General features: G+C 44.6%; 1 protein-coding gene across 3 annotated transcripts in view; it reads right to left on the bottom strand.

Moving 5' to 3' along the window:
• Positions 1-6,188: 6,188 nt before the first annotated feature.
• Positions 6,189-21,193, bottom strand: part of KIAA0040 (KIAA0040 ortholog) — a 42,383-nt gene continuing 27,378 nt past the window's right edge. For 2 of the 3 annotated variants that reach the window (XM_086694324.1, XM_086694323.1), the window contains 2 exons: positions 18,094-18,251; positions 6,189-8,313 (listed from right to left, as the gene is read on the bottom strand). In XM_086694324.1, coding sequence (XP_086550450.1) covers positions 7,881-8,180 — 300 coding nt within the window. In that variant the 5' untranslated portion in view covers positions 8,181-8,313; positions 18,094-18,251 and the 3' untranslated portion in view covers positions 6,189-7,880. The remainder of the gene's footprint in view (positions 8,314-18,093; positions 18,252-21,193) is intronic. The other variant, XM_086694325.1, reaches the window with a different exon arrangement.

The raw sequence follows: 21,193 nt of genomic DNA, 5'->3' as shown, positions 1-21,193 counted from the left end.
GCCCTCTGCAGCAGACGTGCTGTACCCAGTCAGGCCAGCAGATGGCAGTGTTGTCCCATTGGGAGCATCTCCCTTCAAGGCCATTTTCCAATCCTCTCTGAAGGGGTGTTCTGAGGTTCTTCCTTTTCTTCCTTCCTGGGTAACATGGCCTGGGGAATCAGCTTATGGGGTACGGCTCAGCATCCAGCCCGTGCTTGGTGGTTGTGCAGGTAGTGTTGCTGTTGGCCTAATGCACAAAACAGGTAACTGGGAAACACCTTGAAGAGATTACCTACTGAAACCTAGACTCTGTCCCCTGACCTGGTCTACCTGGCCGGTTGCTGAGACAAGAAGATGGATCCATTGGCACGATGAAAGGTGAAGGGGGCACCCCTGGAAGAGATTTAGGCAGTTCCTAGTGTGTAATTAAATCCACTTCCCAAAGTCCTTCTGTTAGTCGGTTGTTTCTGTGGGGGAAATGTGGAATGGGTTGAATTCCACTTGCCACATTATATAAAGAGGTTAGTTCCCAGGTTAGCTCATAAATGCCTGTTTATTCCATAACGCAGACCAATTTCAGGGCATGTATGATGACAGAAATAGAAAACACTGGTATTGCAGTGTTGTTATTTAAACAAGGGAAGGAAACAAAATGGAGTGGAAACGGTTCTTTATTTGTGTAAGTGAAGAAAATCAGGTTTAATTAGACAAGGCAGGTGAGGCAGGTGAGGCTTGCTGTGGAGCACCTGAAGGAGACATCTGGGTGCTCTACAGCCTTGTGGGCATAGCTCTTGATTGTGTTCAAAAGGTTTCTGACTCAAAGTAGGTATAGCAAGGTAACAAGTCTTTGAGGAACCCAAATCCGATTAGGCTGGCTCATGATGGCTGGTGTGTGAAGGGCCACTAGGATGGGATTCTGAAGACTTTGGTTTCCATCTCGGGTCTGGGTGAGTTACTTACCTTCTGTGGGCCTCATATTCTTCGTTTATAAAATGGAAATGACATCAGTCCCCGAGGTACTCCCTGCAAGAATCAAATGAGATACCGAAAGCACTCTTACATAATATATAACACTCTGGAATGGTAAGAGGGCTTGGATCTCTAGTCTTGATAACTTCAATCAAAACGTTTGGATTTTCTTTCTTCTCTCTCTCCCTCCCTCTCCCCCCCCCCTTTTTTCCCCCTGATAGAGGTGTATCCCTAGCCAGCTCTAAGGTGTATGTGCTATGGATAGCCACCAATGGGATTATTACAGCTAACCAACGGACAAAGGAGAAAAGGCAGAGTGGGAAAGAAAAGCTTAATGAAGGTAAAGGGGGATCCGTCTATGTTTTGGAAAGGGTTTCCTTGGGGATGATATGAATTGAGCTGTACATGAACCCTCCATGGCAGCATTTCCAAAATGATATTCCTCAGAATCCTTGCTCCTCCAGATCTCCTAAAAGAAGAGGTTTAGTGGTCAAATAAACTTGGGAAAACTCTGAGGTAAGTGGAGTTATACTAGTTTCTTTACTAAAGTACCCGTTAGAACCCTTAATGTGATACGTGATTATAGATCTCAAGGAGGCAGAGAGGGGAAGTCATGGGCTGCAGTAGTTTGCAATCTTGTTTGAATGTAGGATTTTCTTGTGTTCTGAGTAGCTAATATTTCTCAAGGTGTGGTTCAGGGACCGCTGGCAATTACATAGAGTGCTTGTTAGAAGAGCGGGTTGTCTGGACTCACCCTCGACTTAACAAATCTGTCAGAAGGGCAGAGGGACTGGGAATCTGCACTTGTAAGAAACCCCCCAGTGATCTCTTTTCCTTTCCCTTTTCCCCCAGTCAACACATTATTGAGCATATAGGATGCACTAGTTATTGGAGATAGGGTGGTGAGTGACGTAGTTACTCTTCAGTCTTCACAAAGGCTTATTCTAATGAGGGGATGGCAGGGAAGTGTGGGAAGACGGGAACACCCACAGTGCAACATAGTCTGATCTTACTGTGATCCAGAAGACTTGTGTGGTTAGGGAAGCTTTCTTGGAGGCAGTGATGTAACACACGGAACATTTCACCCCAAATTTGTTTGTAATGACAATTAAGACTTAGAGTTATGAAAATCCCTCATCTGTCAAATGGGCATGACGATTTTGACCTTGACATATTTGTCAGCATCACATAAAACCCAGTGAGTCCTGAGCCCCTTTAGTTGGAAGCCCAGTAAGGAAACACTCCCAGGAAGGTGGGAAGATGTTGATTCAAAGTCTTTCTTGATCTGGCCACCAGGGGGCGCTGTCACGCAGGGTGGCTTGGTGTGGAGAAGAGGCTGAGGCAGGGGTGAGTACCTACCCCATCCATCACAATTGCAAATTGGGAGTTTTGGTAATACTGTAGACCGTGCAGTGTATGGTGAAATTATGGACCACATCACACAAGGAGGAATAGAAAATGCACAGTATTGGGGCACCTGGGTGGCTCAGTTGGTTCCAAGTATCTGACTTCGGCTCAGGTCGTGATCTCATGGTCTGTGGGTTTGAGCCCACGTCGTGCTCTGTGCTGACAGCTCGGAGCCTGGAGCCTCCTTGGGATTCTGTGTCTCCCTCTCTCACTCTGTCCCTCCCCCACTTGTGCTCTGTCTCTCTCACTCTCAAAAATAAATAAACATTAAAAAATTTTTTTTAATGAAAAAATAGAAAATGCACAGTATTTTCAATCCCTATCTCATTTGATCTGTCTGTATCATTTGACTCTATTGACTCTTCTTGAAAGTTTCTTCTCCTTTGGCTTCAAGGACACAACACTCTCATTATCTTCCTTCTACCCTTAATTACAACAACTAACATTTACTGAGCATGTACTATAAGCCAGGCCCGATGCTGAATGCTTTTTATGCTTTATCTCGTTACTGCTGTGTCCCTGTGAGACAGGGATGGTCAGTAACTCTACCATACTGGTAAGTCTTTACGGAGATTAAGTCGTCAGCATGAATTCCCTAACCAGTGGGTACTGGAGTTAGCATCGGAATCGGGAAGCCCTTAGCCCTGAATCCTGACCTGTCACACTCATGGTGGCCTTCACCAGGCTGTCCTCTGCATCACTGCTGCAGGCTGCACCCTCTGGGTGGAGGCAATACAAACGGGGTCCTCCTGTCCTTATTTCTTCCCTTGTAAGTCTCTAGATGGCTCCTGGGTGATCCCCCACAGGCTGTCCGGATGCCAGCTTTGCAGCCCCTCTGGGACAACTCTGTGTTGCTGGCACCTAGTGTGCTTGGCAAATGGTAAAGAGTCAAAAATATTAATGGAATAAGTAGCCTCAAAGAGGGCGTTAGATGCGTGCATGCAGGGCCATTCCCGAAGGAACGACCACAGGTATTTGAAAACATCCTTTTGAACCCATGACAGGGACAGACAGCCATGTTGAAGGGACTCTTTTTTTCCCCCCCAGTTCTGTAATCCTGTGACTTTGAATTTGGGAAAGATACTAAAATCAAAGGGCAAGGAGCCAGCGCAGAGTGTTGTGGTGACTTGAGAATGCGCATAGCACTGTTCAGGTCCACAGGCACACCGCCACGGGCAGGGCTGAGCCTGAGCAGGTGCAGGTGGTGGCTTTGGCTCTGGCACCCACCCCCCCAACCAAGATGGGCAGCGGCTGCCCCTGCCTTTGGCTGCTGGACAACGGTCCCTGGTCGACACTGGAGAGTTTTGGAAGTCCTGGAAAGAACAGAGACCTGAATGAAGAGTCTCTTCTTGGGCTGTCATGGAGTGTGTGGCAATGGGGAAGGGAGCCCAGGAACCAACTAAGACTCCAGAAATGTCAGCCTACCTTGGGGGAAACAAGACGAAGGGGGAGCGTGTGCCATAGGCCTGTCTTCCTAAGCCCTAGCTGAAATGGAGTCAACACGGTGTTTTAGCAGCCTGTTTGACCACTTCCCCCATGAGCCTCTAGATCTGTGCTCTGCAGGATGGTAGCTGCTAGCCACGTGTAGCTACTGAGCACTTGAACTATGGCTGGTGTGACTCAGCTACTGCACCTTTAATTTTATTTAATTTTAATTAATTTAAATAGCTACATGTGGCTAATGGTACCATGTTAGATAGAGACATTTCCATCTTATCTACTCTATCAGACAGACCTGTTCTACAGGGCTTCTGCTTAACGGTCAGCTGAGCATCAAGGGAGGACTCTGGAGCATCTGAATCATTCCATTTCACAACAAATGCAAAGCCGTGGTCCACTTGAAAAGAAGATATGCGTTTTATACATACATACTATACAGACATACGTGTGTGTGTGTGTGTGTGTCTTCCTATCTGGCTATCCATCTATGTATCTAATAATGTAAATACATATCTATGTATCCATGTATGTATCTAACAATGTGTGTTTATACATGTATGTATGTATCTATGTGTGTGTGTGTGTGTGTGTGTGTGTATGTAAGTACCTACGTATTTAACAATGAATGTACCTAACTATGTATCTATCTATCCCCCCAGCAGCTACTATAGAGACTTCTGATCTCTCCCCTTCCCAATACTAGATTTAACTTAGAGGTCTATTTCTACTTAGTTTTTGCTATTTTTCCCTTTTTCTTTAAGAAGACATTGACTGACCTCATCGAAGGGAACGCTCTCTAAGAGTTGCCAAGGAGCGTCAGTGTTTTTCCTGCAGCCAGCACCTCCAAGGATGTCTAGTCTCTGAGGTGTCCTCTCTGGAGGCAGTGATGTGAGAGCCTGGTCCTGGTCCTTTGACCTATGACTCTGTCAGGGGGAAGACAGTGTCCAGGGACAGCTGGGCCTTTTGTGTCCTAGCGGGAGTCCATGCCTCTGTCATTTCTGAGTGATGTCTGGGAGAGGGAAATATTTACTGTCAAGAAAGTAACTGATGCCAGCAGGTAAGGAGGCCAGGCGCTGCTGTCTTCCAAATATTTTATTTAAATAAATTCTTCTTTTGCATGTGTTTGAATTTTCTAGAAAAAAAGTTCTGACAAACACTATACCGCTTGGACCATTTATACTCTTCTTGAGAAGGTGACTGCCCTTTCTCTACATTCCCCACTCCCCCCCCCCCCCCCAAGAAATAAAAAAGCCACCAGAATACATTGAGCAGCGGGGAGGAGGCCTTCTCTGATGACGGTGGATGAGTTTGGCTGGAGTTGTTCAGATCTCGGCCCGGGGACTCCTCCCCAAGCCTGTGCTGGTTGGGGAGAAGGAGTAAAAGTGAAGAGGAATAAGGGGTGGACCCGGGGTGCGGGTGCCGGGAGAAGCAGGAATGAGAGGAGAAGGAAACATGGGAGAGGAAGATAAGGATGATGGGAGGAACAGGGAGTGACTCCAGTGACTTCACGGGGCTCCTTTCATGGACCCACTTACTCAACAGAAGTTTGGGGGCCTATGGCACCCTGGATGGTGTTGGGGGGACCCTGGTGAAGGCTATCAGGGAGGCGGCGGGGGTGGGGAAAACATAAGCCTCGTTCAGCATCTGGGTCTCCTAAGTCCTGGGCTATGGAAACAAGTGAGAAGAGAGCTTCTGGGTGTTTCGCGCCTGGAGGTAGTTCAAATCCATTTGATTAGGGGACAGTGGGGTGCTGCACCTGGAGACAGAGGCCTCGTCCCGGCAATGACAACTGACTGACTGCCGTCTTAATTCAAGCTAGCAGCCAGTTGCCATGGCAACCATGTTACTTGTGTGGTCCCGGATCCGAGCGATCCTTTCTCGTAGATCGCATCTGACACCCAGCCTCAGCCGTCAGCTCCGTGTCTCCCTAAGGTCATCCGTCTTAGGGGGGCAGGAAGGGCGTGGGGAGGCATGTGCATTTGGTGTGGGGCGATGAGCAATCGTCCTGTGATGGGAAGGGGACAGCCAGCTGCTCCATGACGAGCCGTCCGTGTACAAGGGGACAGCCAGCCAGAGAGTGCTTCTTTCTCTGCTAGAAGGGGCTTATGACTAGGGGGTCTGAGCAGCCAGGGCATTTGGGGCCACCTGGTGTGAGAAGGTGGATGCGACTGGTTTTAAAACACGGGAAGGCCTGAATTCTGCCTCACAGGGTCGCCGGTTAGAAGACGGATGCAGCAGTCACCGTGAGATGCCTGCCCCCACAGGCCCCGAGAATACCTGGAGGGCAGGTGAGTACCAGGCAGCGCAAGAGAGCAAACGGAGGACATTTTGCCATGAACACAATCCTGCAGAATTTAGCTTCTTGCTACTATAGATATCATAGTTTAGCTACATTGTTAATTAAATTGCAATTTTACTGCCTCCTAGAACAGCTTCTGTGGGAAAATATTTCAAGAGAGCTACCCAGCAGATTTGCAAGTGACCGTTCAGAGCACAACCCGCTTCCAATTTGGGAATTATCCATCTTTGTCATATAGTCACAATACAATCAAAATACCAACCATCTCCTCACGTATGTGGATCAACTCGGCCTCCCAACCTCAGCCTGGTGGGGAGACACTCGCCTCAACTCAGTCGTGGATCTCAAGGCGCACAGGCCAATCTGACTGTCGGTTCTGCGCATGCCTGTGAGGCACTCAATACCCAACTTCCATCCGTTGGAGCAATTAGTGGGCTCAGAACAGAAGGTCACTCGGGGGGATTGGCGAGGTATTACACGTTGACCCTCAACATCATCACGTATCCAACAGCATCCACAGACAGTTCTGAGTATCTACTGTGTGCAAGGCACTTGCCTGAGCTTCAAGATAAATATTAATAAACCTCTATATAGCTTCGCTCTACTTTCATTTAAACTCTGTAACTTCTGTATCCCATCTGCAACATGCCACACATCCATTACAACCTTATGAAATTGTTTCCAGTGTGCCTTCCGCGAGACTGTACCGGATATTGCCTCAATTCCTTCCCTGCTGAGAAGCTTTGGTCACATAGAAAATCCCTAGGTCAGGTGTCTGTCAGATGTAGCATCTCCTTCCCGTCTGTAAAACATTGCACAGGCTCACAACTGCAGTTCACGGAAGTGAATGGAGTATCCTTGGTTTCCAGAACATTCTAGAAGTCACCACCAAGGGCTGTTAGTTTGTGCTTGGAGAAGGGCACCTTGCTGAGTGGTTCTGGGGGTAGCGTCTCAAAAAGAGGTCTTAGACAGCATTCGATACTGATCCGTGGTGATGGGGACCTTGTCATGAGTTGCAAGATACAGCTTTCAATGGATTTTGATCCACCTCACTTGAAACTTTTTCTCCCATGTGAGAAACACAGGAACTTGGCGTGTCTGTGTCGATGCACAACCTGGTACAGTTGTATATTGCTGGACTGCCCAAGTATGAGGATTTCCAGTAAAAGGTTGTGTGAGGATAGGAATAGGAAAACACATATCTCTAACCTGAGGGGCGTATGGAGTAGACAGTGGACAGGTACCTTATCTGGGTATGTAATTGTGCACGTGTGCCTGAATCCAGCCAGGCCTTCCTATAAGAAATTTTTGGGAGAGAAGATGATGTACTTGTACAAAGTAGGTCGTCAATGACCATTTGATGAACAGAATATATTTGCCCAGGTACCTGTTGCCTGAATTCACACGCGTGTGTATATGTGTGTGCGTGTGGGCACTATTGTGTGCATGGTGGGCATGTGTGTGCATTTGGGAGACGTGTCAAGATGTATGGACAAATGTTCCTTGTACTTTTGCGGATGGAGCTTGCGGGATGCAGGTGGAAAGGATGCCTGAGTCTGTGGTAAAGAGCATTGTTATCGGACACATAGCTGCCAAGACAGTGCCCAAGAACTGTCCATATTCTTTCTGGGGTGTCCTCCACGGGGACGCTCAGCCTGAGGTTCGTCCCTTGGTTAGTTCCTCTGTGGACACGAGTGCATCACTTTGGGCATTGCTGCTCTCTAGCCCGTGTGTGTTTGGAAGGTGGCTTAGTCCCCGAGGAAGGACGCCTCTGCTCCCTGCCTTACTAGACAGGCAGTGATGGCCTCTTTTCCATCTGGAGAAGCTTGGGCTGAGCAGAGATCCAGAGGTCTTCCTCGGCCTTCCTCTTCTTCTTTTTCTTCTTCCCTTTGTTTCGCTCTGGCTGTGGGCCACTCTTGCCTGGCCGGCTCCAGCAGCAGTGGCAACAGATGAAGATGAATGTCATGACCACTAGTAGTGGCAGCCCCAGCAGGATGCCCAGGCAGATGGTGTTAAAGAGGCCCTGTTGGTGTTTGGTCAAGATGGTGTCCCAAATGATGCTGAAGAAAGAGCTGATCTTCTCCATAGCGCCGGGCTAGGCTGGGGCCACGGGAAACTCGTAGCTCACTAGAAAGTCCTGGGCTCAAGCTGAGACAGCCTTGTCCACTTGCAATTTCTTCCTCTTCGAGCCCTGGGCTTGGGCATGCACCTGTTACCAGCTGAAGAGAGCAAAACAGACAATTCAAGAGAAATGCAATGGTAATGGTCTACAATTTTTAACAACGACGTATTTTTGAGGCTTAGGAAAAGGGACGGAATTGAAGATTTCCAGAGTTCGCTGAAATTGTATTGAAACCCAGTAAACAAAATAAAAGCACACATTTAAGTAAGTACTCACTATTCTTGTACAAGCTCTATTGGGGATAAGAATTGATAGTGTATCAGACCTGGCTCATCGCAGGTGCTCAGCATTTGGTGGATACGTGATTCAACATGTGGATTCAGCGTTCTGGGTAGGGGTTGGTGCCTCTGTAGGAGCGGTTCTCCATCTTTTCTCCCTGCAGCTCATCTGATGGGCGTTGAACCCATACTCCTCACAGGACAGCTGTGTCTCAGTTTCTGTGAACACATGTGCCATTTTCCACACATACTGAAGCTTAAGCACAGGACGGAATATCTGAATCTTGCTGCCTGTCACAGGGGCCTGGACCTTCCCCAGGCTATGAGGTCAGCAGTCCTTGTCCTGCCTCAGCCCTGACTTCTTTACTGTCCCTTCACGCTCTCTTCCCAGCTCCGTCTCCTCCCTCTTCACATCCCACTCCTGTGCCCAAAGAGGACTCACCGAGCTTTGCGGTGGGGGACCATGTGCTGGTTCCCTCTGTTTCTCTCCTCGTCTCCCTCATCACTCTCATCTCTGCTTCCTGTCCCCCAGCTGAATATTCCCAAGACTCCTGCCCTGCCTGTGCCTGTTCTTGGCATTGGAAAAGGAGTCCCACAGGCTGCTCATCAATGGTGTTTAGAAACTGGGATGGGGGTCCATACTTCCACCCTCAGCTCAACTATAGCCGGGACTGTTCTGGTTGCTTATACAGAGTGGCCCTTCTTCCACCGGTACCCTCTCCACCTTTCCACGTGTATCTTAGGCCTCAGCTCTCAAGTGTAAGGTCTTACAGGCTCCTTCAGTTCTGGAATCTACAGGTTCCTATGTCTAAACAAGACTTGGAGGGTAACATGGTTCAAGGAAATTCAAGAGGCCTTCTGGTACAAGACATTGTCTGGGACCCAAAGATCAAAGACCCGTTGATTTTCAGCTGGAGAACTTAGAGATCATCGCAACCAATGCTCTCACTGAAAGGTTGACTCTGAGGCCCAGAGTGGGGAAGGGACATGCCTAAGGCCACACAGAGGTGCCACAAACACCCAGAGTTGGGGATAATGGGTCAGTTTCTCTTCCGAGGCTCCTGGGAAATCAGAAAAACCAGGATGATGTTACTTTATATTTGTGTTTTACTTGATACTTTTCTAACCACTTTCACATGAGTTATGTTTTTAAATAGAGAACAGGATGTTTATAGAGAAAACCGCTAGGGACCCAGGTTCACAATCATTATGAAGTCCAGGTTTCATTCTGTTGTATTTCACTGGGGCATAAATGTGTGGCCCCTCCTGGGGAGTGTGTTATACTCAGGGGTTGTCCACAGAAGTCTAATTCCTTGGATAGCACTCTGTAAGTTCCGCACATACCTGTGTGTTCACTGAAACTCCACCCGAACTCAGTCCTAGCCTGCTGGCATTTGGGCTCATGCCCTGAGTGTGTAATCTACACACTTTATGCAGTTGTATAAATGGGTGCCTACTGCTGAAATGCTTGGTCCTTGAAAGTGAAGTAATGCTATATAATGGCCCTGATATGCCGGTCACCATCCTGGGCACTCTACACCTATTGACCCATTTTGTTTCATTACAACCTTAGGAAGTAGGTACAGGTATTTTCCTCATCTTTACAGCTGGAGAGACAGAGGCAGAGGTCACACAGTGAGTGAGTGGCAGAGCTGACCTGACTGATTCTGGGGCGTTTGACTCCAGATCCCCAGGTTGCGAGCCCTTCATAGGTGTCGCTCTGAGCCTCCTATTCCTTTGTGTAGAATTAACCCGTTTTGGCAAGTAGCCCAGGATTTATAGAATCTTACAATACTTGGCTATTCCCCAGATTGACTTAAAAACGTTTATCCCAATCTGTTGTGGAAGAAGACTGCACAGTGATTTATTTCCCACTGTTAGATACTTCACAAATGCATGAAGATACATACAATAAAAATCCAGTCCTGCTCAAGGGGAGGTTTATAGAAAGCATATGACTGCCTGAATATAAACTCAACTCGCAACAAAGAAAAACATTATGAGAAGTCACACCCCTTTGCCAGAGGCTCCTCAGAAGCCCTGGAACATCATGTGCCATGGATATGCTCACATGCCATCAAGCCCACAGGCTCTTTGTCGAGAAAAAGCACCCTTGGGTATCCTCCCTGCCCCCTGCCATCAAGGCCAATCCACTGACTTGCTCCTTCTCACACACTTGGGTCTCTGGATTTCCCTTCTTACTTTGCCGTCACCTTTGCTTTTACTTCAGCCCTTGTTTGGCCCCATGTTTTTTTTTTTTTTTTTTTTTTTTGGCCTATCTGGAGGGATTTCCATGCTCTCTTGAAGGAAGACTTTGGGGGATTTTCACTAGTTTGATCCACACATATATTTTCCTGGGACCAAATGCTCCTCATACCGTATTTCTAGGACTCAAATTAGATACCACCACCACATTTGTTGACAAACTACTCTGTGTCAGATGTCATGCTGGTCCCTGCAGGGAACATAAATGCATTAGGAGCCCACTTTTGGGTTCATCTAGGGAAAGAGAGGAAGGGCTTTGAGCCCTTGGAGAATATTAGGGCAGTTTTCATGAAGGTAGAGCCACCTGAGGAGGACCTTGAAAGATGAGCAGGAACTTGACAGGGAAACATGGGTAAAAGGACGTTCAAAGATTCTAGGCAGAGAAACTTCTAGAATATGGCAGGAGAACAGGCTGTCTTCTAGTGAGCCTGGGGTTCAGGGTGGGAGAGGGGAGGACTGTAGATTGTGGCCAAGGTAGAGAGGGCCTCCATAGGGTGTGTATTTATTTGTGCTCTTTATTTATTTTTATTAAAAAATTTTTTTTTAAATTTACATCCAGATTAGTTAGCATATAGTGCAATAATGATTTCAGGAGTAGATTCCTTAGTGCCCCTTACCCATTTAGCCCATACCCCCCTCCCACAACCCCTTCAGTTACCCTCTGTTTGTTCTCCATATTTAAGAGTCTCTTATGTTTTGTCCCCCTCCCTGTTTTTATATCATTTTTGCTTCCCTTCCCTTATGTTCATCTGTTCTGTGTCTTAAAGTCCTCATAGGAGTTAAGTCATGTGATATTTGTCTTTCTCTGACTAATTTCTCTTAGCATAATACCTTCTAGTTCCGTCCACATAGTTGCAAATGGCAAAATTTCATTCTTTTTGATTGTTGAGGAATACTCTATTGTATATATACACCACATCTTCTTTATCCATTCATCCATCAATGGACATTTGGGCTCTTTCCATACTTTGGCTATTGTTGATAGTGCTGCTATAAACATTGGGGTGCACGTGTCCCTTCAAAACAGCACACCTGTATCCCTTGGGTAAATGCCTAGTAGTGCAATTGCTGGGTCGTAGGGTAGTTCTATTTTTAATTTTTTGAGGAAACTCCAAACTGTTTTCCAGGGTGGCTGCACCAGCTTGCATTCCCACCAGCAATGCAAAAGAGATCCTCTTCCTCTGCATCCTTGCCAACATCTGTTGTTTCCTGAGTTGTTAATTTTAACCATTCTGACAGGGGTGAGGTGGTATCTCATTGTGGTTTTGATTTGTATTTCCCTGATGATGAGTGATGTGGAGCATTTTTTCATGTGTCAGTTGGCCATCTGGATGTCTTCTTTGGAGAAGTGTCTATTCATGTCTTTTGCCCATTTCTTCACTGGCTTATTTGTTTTTTTGGGTATTGAGTTTGATAAGTTCTTTATAGATTTTGGATACTAACCCTTTATCTGATATGTCGTTTGCAAATAGCTTCTCCCATTCTGTTGGTTGCCTTTTAGTTTTGCTGATTGTTTCCTTCACTGTTCAGGAACCTTTTGATGAGGTCCCAGTAGTTCATTTTTGCTTTTGTTTCCTTTGCCTCTGGAGACACGTTGAGTAAGAAGTTGCTGCGGCCAAGATCAAGGAGGTTTTGCCTGCTTTCTCCTCGAGGATTTTGATGGCTTCCTGTCTTACATTTAGGTCTTTCATCCACTTTGAGTTTATTTTTGTGTATGATGTAAGAAAGTGGTCAAGGTTAGTTTTTCTGCATGTGGCTGTCCAGTTTTCCCAGCAACACCTGCTGAAGAGATTGTCTTTATTCCATTGGATATTCTTTCCTACTTTGTGAAAGATTAGTTGGCCATACATCTGTGGGTCCATTTCTGGGTTCTCTATTCTGTTTCATTGATCTGAGTGTCTGTTTTGTGACAGTACCATACTGTCTTGATGATTACTGCTTTGTAGTGTAGCTTGAAGTCTGGGATTGTGATGCCTCCTCCTTTGGTTTTCTTTTTCAAGATCACTTTGGCTATTCAAGGTCTTTTCTGGTTCCATACAAATTTTAGGATTATTTGTTCTAGCTCTGTGAAGAATGCTGGTGTTGTTTTGATAGGGATTACACTGAATATGTAGATTGCTTTGGGTAGTATTGACATTTTAACAATATTTCTTCTTCCTATCCAGGAGCATAGAATCTTTTTTCCATTTTTTTTGTGTCTTCTTCAATTTCTTTCATTAGCTTTCTATAGTTTTCAGTGTATATATTTTTCACCTCTTTGGTTAGATTGATTCCTAGGTATTTTATGGTTTTTGGTGCAATTGTAAATGGGATCAATTCCTTGATTTCTCTTTCTGTTGCTTCATTGTTGGTGTATAGGAATGCAACTGATTTCTATGTGTTGATTTTATATCCTGCGACTTTGCTGAATTAATGAATCCGTTTTTTGGTGGAATATTTTAGGTTTTTATATAGAGTATCATGTCATCTGTGAAGAGTGAACGTTTGACCTCCTCCTAGCTGATTTGGATGCCTTTTATTTCTTTGTGTTGTCTGATTGAAGAGGCTAAGACTTCCAATATTATATTGAATAACAGTGGTGAGAGTGGACTTCCCTGTCTTGTTCCTGACCTTAGGGGGAAAGCTCTGTTTTTCTCCACTGAAGATGATATTAGCATTGAGTCTTTCCTATATGGCTTTTATAATCTTGAGGTATGATCTTTCTATCCCAACTTTCTTGACGGTTTTTATCAAGAAAGGATGCTGTATTTTGTCAAATGCTTTCTCTGCATCTATCAAGAGATCATATGGTTCTTGTCCTTTCTTTTATTGATGTGATGAATCACATTGATTATTTTGCAGATATTGAACCAGCCCTGCATCCCAGGTATAAATCCCACTTGATCGTGGTGAATAATTTTTTTAATGTATTGTTGGATCCAGTTCACTAATATCTTGTTGAGGATTTTTGCATCCGTGTTCATCAGGGAAATTGATCTGTAGTTCTCCTTTTTAGTAGGGTCTCTGTCTGGTTTTGGAATCAAGGTAATAGTGGCTTCATAGAAAGAGTTTGGAAGTTTTCCTTCCACTTCTATTTTTTGGAACAGCTTCAAGAGAATAGGTGTTAACTCTTCCTTAAATGTTTGGAAGAATTCCCCTGGAAAGCCATCTGGCCCTGGACTCTTGTTTTTTGGGAGATTTTTGATTACTAATTCAATTTCTTTACTGGTTATGGGTATGTTCAAATTTTCTATTTTTTCCTGTTTCAGTTTTGGTAGTATATATGTTTCTAGGAATTTGTCCATTTCTTCCAGATTGCCCATTTTATTGGCATACAATTGCTCATAATATTCTCTTATTATTGTTTTTATTTCTGCTGTGTTGGTTGTGATCTCTCCTCTTTCATTCTTGATTTTATTTATTTGTGTCCTTTCCTTTTTCTTTTTGATCAAACTGGCTAGTGGTTTATCAATTTTGTTAATTCTTTCAAAGAACCAGCTTCTGGTTTCATTGATCTGTTCTACTGGTTTTTGTTTGTTTGTTTGTTTGTTTTGGTTTTGGTAGCATTAATTTCTGCTCTAATCTTTGTTATTTCCTGTCTTCTGCTGGTTTTTGGTTTTATTTGCTGTTCTTTTTCCAGCTCTTTAAGGCATAAGGTTGGGTTGTATATCTGAGATCTTTCTTCCTTCTTTAGGAAGGCCTGGATTGCTATATACCTTCCTCTTATGACTGCCTTTGCTGCATCCCAGAGGTTTTGGGTTGTGGTGTTATCATTTTCATTGGCTTCCATGAACTTTTTAATTTCCTCTTTAACTCCTTGGTTAGCCTATTCATTCTTTAGTGGGATGTTCTTTAGTCTCTATTTGTTACCTTTCCAAATTTTTTCTTGTGGTTGATTTTGAGTTTCATAGCGTTGTGGTCTGAAAATATACACGGTATGATCTCAATCTTTTTGTACTTTCTGAAGGCTGATTTGTGTCCCGGTATGTGATCTATTCTGGAGAATGTTCCATGTGCACTGGAGAAGAATGTATATTCTGCTGCTTTAGGATGAAATGTTCTGAAGATATCTGTTAAGTCCATCTGGTCCAGTGTGTCATTCAAAGCCATTCTTTCCTTGTTGATCTTTTGATTAGATGATCTGTCCATTGCTGTGAGTGGGGTGTTGAAGTCCCCTACTATTATGGTATTACTGTCAATGAGTTTCTTTATGTTTGTGATTAATTGATTTGTATATTTGGGTGCTTTCACCTTTGGCACATAAATGTTTACCATTGTTATGTATTCTTGGTGGACAGACCCCTTAATTATGATATAGTGCCCTTCTTCATTCTTGATAAAGTCTTTAAAGTCTAGATGGTCTGATATAAGTATGGCTACTCTGGCTTTCTTTTGTAGACCATTAGCATGATAGATGGTTCTCTATCCCCTTACTTTCAATCTGAAGGTGTCTTTAGGTCTAAAGTGGGTCTCTTGTAAACAGCATATAGATGGATCTTATTTTCTTATCCTTTCTGTTACCCTATGCCTTTTGATTGGAGCATTTAGTCCATTGACGTTTAGAGTGAGTACTGAAAGATATGAATTTATTGCCATTATGTTGTTTGTAGAGTTGGAATTTTGGGTGGTGTTCTCTGGTCCTTTCTAATCTTTGTTGCTTTTGTTGTTATAATTATTTATTTATTTATTTAATCTTTTCTCCCCTCAGAGAGTCCCCTTAAAATTTGTTGTAGGGCTGGTTTAGTGGTCACAGACTCCTTTAATTTTTGTTTGGCTGGGAAACTTTTAATCTCTCCTTCTATTTTGAATGACAGCCTTACTGGATAAAGAATTCTTGGCTGCATATTTTTCTGATTCAGCACATTGAATAAATATATCCTGCCACTCCTTTCTGGCCTGCCAAGTTTCTGTGGACAGGTCTGTTGCAAACCTGGTCTGTCTTCTCTTGTAGGTTAAGGGCTTTTTTCCCCTTGCTGCTTTCATCATTCTCTCCTTGCCTGAGTATTTTTGAATTTGACTATGAGATGCCTTGTTGATGGTCAGTTTTTGTTGAATCTAATGGGAGTCCTCTGTGCTTCTTGGGTTTTGATGTCTTTGTCTTTCCCCAGGTTAGGAAAGTTTTCTGTTATGATTTGCTCACATAACCGTTCTACCCCTATTTCTCTCTCTTCATCTTCTGGGACCCCTATGATTCTGATGTTGTTCCTTTTTAGTGAGTCACTGATTTCTCTAATTCTTTAATTTTTTTTAAACATTTATTTATTTTTGAGACAGAGAGAGACAGAGCATGAACGGGGGAGGGTCAGAGAGAGAGGGAGACACAGAATCTGAAACAGGCTCCAGGCTCTGAGCGGTCAGCACAGAGCCCGACGCGGGGCTCGAACTCACAGACCGCGAGATCATGACCTGAGCCAAAGTCAGACGCTTAACCGACTGAGCCACCCACGTGCCCCTCATTTCTCTAATTTTTAAATCGTGCTCTTTTGCCTTAATCTACCCTTTTTTTCTGTTTCATTATTCTCCATAAGTTTGTCTTCTATATTGCTGATTCTCTTCTGCATCATCCATCCTTGCCACCGTGGCATCTATTCGAGATTGCAGCTCAGTTATAGCCTTTTTTGTTTCATCCTGACTAGTTTTTACTTCTTTTATCTCCACAGAAAGGGATTCTAATCTATTTTCGACTCCAGCTAGTATTCTTATTATCGTGATTCTAAATTCTGGTTCAGACATCTTGCTTGTATCTGTGTTGGTTAAGTCCCTGGCTGTCATTTCTTCCTGCTCTTTCTTTTGTGGTGAATTCCTTCACTTCGTCATTTTGAAGGGAGAAAAGGAATTAATGAGGTAAAAAAATTAAAATAAAAAAATATTAAAACTAAAAAGGAAAAAAAAAAACTCAAACGCAAAAATAAAATTGAATAAATGATGCTAGATCCTAGGTGTGTTTTGGTCTTGGTGTTGAAAGTGGCTTGATGGATTAGAAAAAAAAGGGGAAAGAAAAGAAAAAAAAAAGGAAATCATTTGAAAATTTGAAAAAATGAATACACTGAAGTAGACTAAAATGAAATGATAGAAGTAAAATAGAAATGAAAAATTTACACAAGAGTAAACAATAAGTAGAAAAAATTAAAGAAAAATATTTTTAATAAAAATTGAAAATAAAAATGATTTTTTTCTTTTTCTGTATTAAAGAAAAAGAAGAGAAAAAAGAAAAAAGAAAAAGAAAGAAAACTGAATAGATGGACCAGCGAACAGACTGAAATAAGACTCAAATTACTTTGTTTTCCCCTAAAAGTCGAACTATGAAGCGCCCTATAGTCCATAAAATAAGTAGGTGGAGAGCCGTGTTCCTGAAGAGCGAGGTTGGCCCGGATGGGCGGGCCTTAGGGTAACGGCTCCGTTCTCCACTAGATGGCGCTGCTTAGCTTCCTGGGGTGGGTTGTTGTGGCGCTTGTAGGTGCATATGCGCATGTGTGGGAATGGTGAAAATGGAGTCACCCAGCTACCTGGTCTCGTGTCGGAATCCTGCTCTCCCTGGTCGGCAATCACGCACCCGTCCTTTGTCTTCGGCTTCTGTCTACTCCCCGCTTTTACACTGTCCGTGACCAAACGGCACCTCCCTCCTGAGTTTTGTCTCAGATGCGGCCGTTTTTCCCAACCCGTTATTTCTGAGGGACTGTGGCTTTGATCCGTTCTGCCCGTCTGCGGGAGGGTCTCACTGAGCCACGTCTGGGTGCTGGCCGCACCCGGGAACGTTCGCGGGACCGTGCTGCTGCCGACGCCCAGAGACTGAGGCCGGGTGCCAGCCCACCCCAGAGAAAGTTCGCGAGATAGTGTAGCAGCAGCGTTTCGGGGATTATGGAAAATCACAACACGCGTCTGGCACCAGGCTTCACCCTTAATGACATTGTTCCAGCACCAGCGAATGTGGTTGTTCTCCCGGGTCCACTGGCGCCTTGCCTTTGGGGACCCACACAGCCTCTATCAGGTGTCCTCCCAGCAGGGGAACCGCCTCTCCCCGTGTGGCCCGAAGACCCCCGGACTCCACTCTGCTCCTGGGGATTCGCCCTTCCCGCCCGAGCACCGCCAGGTATGGAGCTGTGGCATTTCAGCCTCTGCGCTCCCTCTGTTTACAGTCTTGATGGAATTTAAACCCTCTCCTCTCTCCTTTCTCCTTTTTGCCTTTTTAATTCAGTCCCTGTGGCTGTTTCCACTTTTCCACTTTCTCTCCAGCTGCTTTTGGGGGGGGTGCTTTGCCTGTATCCCCCCGCCCCCATCCTCTCTCCGCACACAACAGTGGCCCCCTGCCCTCCGCAGGTTCTGTCTCCCCCAGTTCACCTTTCCGCACCACATACCTGCTGAGTTCTGTGGTTCAGGTTGTGCAGATTGTTGTGTTAATCCTTAGATCCTTTTTCTAGGTGTGCAGGACGGTTTAGTGTTGGTCTGGCTGTATTTCATGGACGTGAGACACACAAAAAACTTCCATGCTGTTCTGCCATCTTGGCTCCTCCTCCTTTTTAAAAAAGTATTTAAATGTTTATTTCTGAGAGAGAGAAAGAGCACAAGCGGGGGAGGAGCAGAGACAGAAAGAGGGAGATACAAAATCCAGAGCAGGCTCCAGACTCTGTGCTGTCAGCACAGAGCCTGATGTGGGGCTCAAACTCATGAACCATGAGATCATGACCTGAGAGGTCAGAAGCTTAACCGACTGAGCCACCCAGGCACCCTTGGTGTCTTTATAATAGTAGGATGCCCTTCAAGAAAAGATAAGGGCCTGAGAAGCGCTGGAAAATGTTTTAAGAGAGCTCTTCATCCATTTAACAAACATTTATTGAGCACCTAATACATGCCCCACACTGTGTTAGGTATTAGGATTCAGTGAGGAAAGCTAAAGACATGGTTTCTGGTAACATGGGGCCTTGTATATTCCAAGGAAGTTGTTATTATTGAGGGATCATGTCATAAAGGACAAATAAGCAAATTCAACTTAGGTTGCTTAGTTGGCTGAAATAGAAGCATGCATTTGAATTATGTTTATCTCAATGTCTCAGGCCCTCCTGCCCCTCCCAACCTTTGTCTCAAGCTCGTCCATCCTATGACACCTAAAATAGCCTTTGAATAAATAGATTTCTTTTCCAGTGAAAGCTAATTCGATAATTCACTTTTGGATTCCTGAAGGTACTTATTTGAGTCTACTCTCCATATAGCCAAAAAGAGTATTCATTAACATTTGGGAGCCAGTCTGGGGAAAATTCAATTAAAAAGGTATTCTTTATATTTTTTAATCTAAGAATTCTCTGCTAGGCCCCCCAGGTTACTTGCTGAGCTCTGCTAATCTATACTGTTTCATTAGTATTTATGAGCCTCTCATTGTTAGCATTTCCAGGAAACAATCAAATATCTCCTTGGTGGTATGAATTAAAAGTTTGAGCTTCCACAGAATGTTTTGTAAAAGGAGCCAGACTTCAGGCCTTAGAAATGCTCTCTGTGAGGCACCATTATTTTGTTGGATCTCAAGTATTGCTGACACTGTTTGAAAGATAATTCATCTATTCTTATAAAACCAACAACAGGCATTAACCAAACACGATTGTTTGATGATTGTTGTTATGAAGGTTGGTGAGAGGAAAAAGAAGGGGGGAAAGTTACTTTCAGTTTCCTTAAAACCAAAAATTATTCATCTTTATATCCTCCATAGTATCTCACTGGAGAGAGAGTCATTCATTCATTCATTCTCCCAAGAAGCTTCAATCTGTCCATGTTGATGGCTAACAATGATCCCAGAGCCAGGAGACCTGGGTTTGAACCCTGGGTCAATGTGTGTAACCTTGGTGAGGTACCGAACCTTAGCTACAAAATGAAGCTAATAAGCTTCCCTCATAATGATGTGGTGAGGATTAAAAGAGCTCAATATATTTAATGCATTTTGTAAACTGTAAAATACTATAGAACATAATCTATGAAATAGTGAGTTATCTCCAGATAGCAATGGATTAATTCTAGCCTTGAGCTTTCCTTTTCCCTCCCTTACCTCCATACCCAATCCTCATCACCAAAGAACCATAGGCCCCCACCCCATCCAGATGAAGAGAACTTCACAGGTAACCTTGCTGCTTATGGCGGTCAGCAGGTGTGTGGTCTAGACTCTGGCATCCATCAAGAGGGATGGAGAAGGGTTCTTTGAGGGAATCTGTTGGTGTCTAGAGGATTATTGATCTCATAAAGTAAGGCCTGGGGAAAATACCTAGCCCTCGGTGGGCCCAACCCCCTCCCTGTCTTTGGAATCCCTGGAAGTGTACAGGGATGGGTCTTTCCACAGAGAGATCTGATCCATCCCTGAGAGTCAAGAGCCTGGTTTTCCTTCTGGAGCTCCCCAGCAGGGGGCAGAGCATGCTACTTTGCATTTAGTCTCTCTTTGTTCCTGATTGTTAGATGACATAATACATGTAAAGCTGTAGAATAGTGTCTATGGGGTAGTAGATGCTTTCTAGAAATGTTAATGATAAAGATCATGATAGTACCCAGTTAAAATCCCTAAGAGCAACTCTACAGTGATCTCCAAATGGTCCAATTTTTTTGCCTCCTTTAAGGGGTAGGGTGAGGTGGGAGGTTCAGGTTTCTCTCAGAACCTTAAAAGATTCCTCTGCTCAGCTGCTGACTCCAGGGTGTGCATGGGGGGGGGGGGGGGGTGCGTCTTATAATTGAAAGTTGGCAGCAAAGACCTCTCCTTGGCCTTTCCTCAAATGCTTCCATTGACTTTTCTACCTCATGCTGTGGATATCACTGTGTTGCTTTAACTCTTCACCCAAGGATGGACTTCTAGCCAGGCTGGATGCTTAAGAGTCACCTAGGGCATTAGTTAAGTGCAGATTCCTGAGCCCTGCTCCTGGAGACACTGACGCAGTAGATCTAGGGTGAGCCCTGGAATTTATGCTTGTAACAAATAGCCCGACGGTTTCTGGACAATTGTCAGGTTTAAAAGTTGTTGTATAAGCAAGTTGTTGCATCAGCATAGGAGCCTTGTGTTGAATGAAGGAATGGGTCATGGGTGAGAGGAGGTGGAGGCAAGGTTTATGTTTGTGCACAGCAGCACGGTGACCTGCTGTGGGGGGGGGGGGGCCTCTTTAGGCATTACCTCTTGCTCTCGTGTATTCAGAGCATCTGGGCCAAGACTGCTTTCCCAGAGGTCACAATTCAATGCGGTAAACATTCATTGAACACCCACTATGTCACCAGCCCTGAGCGCTTTCCAGTTGAGCAAAGAGGAGAGAGAAAAAGAGCAGAAGTATAATGTGATGAGTCCTGTGGTCAAGTTCTGTGTAAAGGGACATGAAGACAGCCCGGGGGAAGGAGTAAACAATTTGGTCTAGAGAGGGTTACAGGAAAGAAATGAAAAGGAAATTATAATCAGGGCAGGTGTCTGCTCAGTGATTCCTTCAACGACTATGTATGGAG

The sequence above is a fragment of the Puma concolor genome, chromosome E4, assembly GCF_028749965.1.
Source record: "Puma concolor isolate L17-30 chromosome E4, mPumCon1.1.hap2, whole genome shotgun sequence".
NCBI lineage: Eukaryota > Metazoa > Chordata > Mammalia > Carnivora > Felidae > Puma > Puma concolor.
The sequence above is the reverse complement of the archived record's forward strand: the minus strand, read 5'-3'. Positions and strand labels throughout refer to the sequence as shown.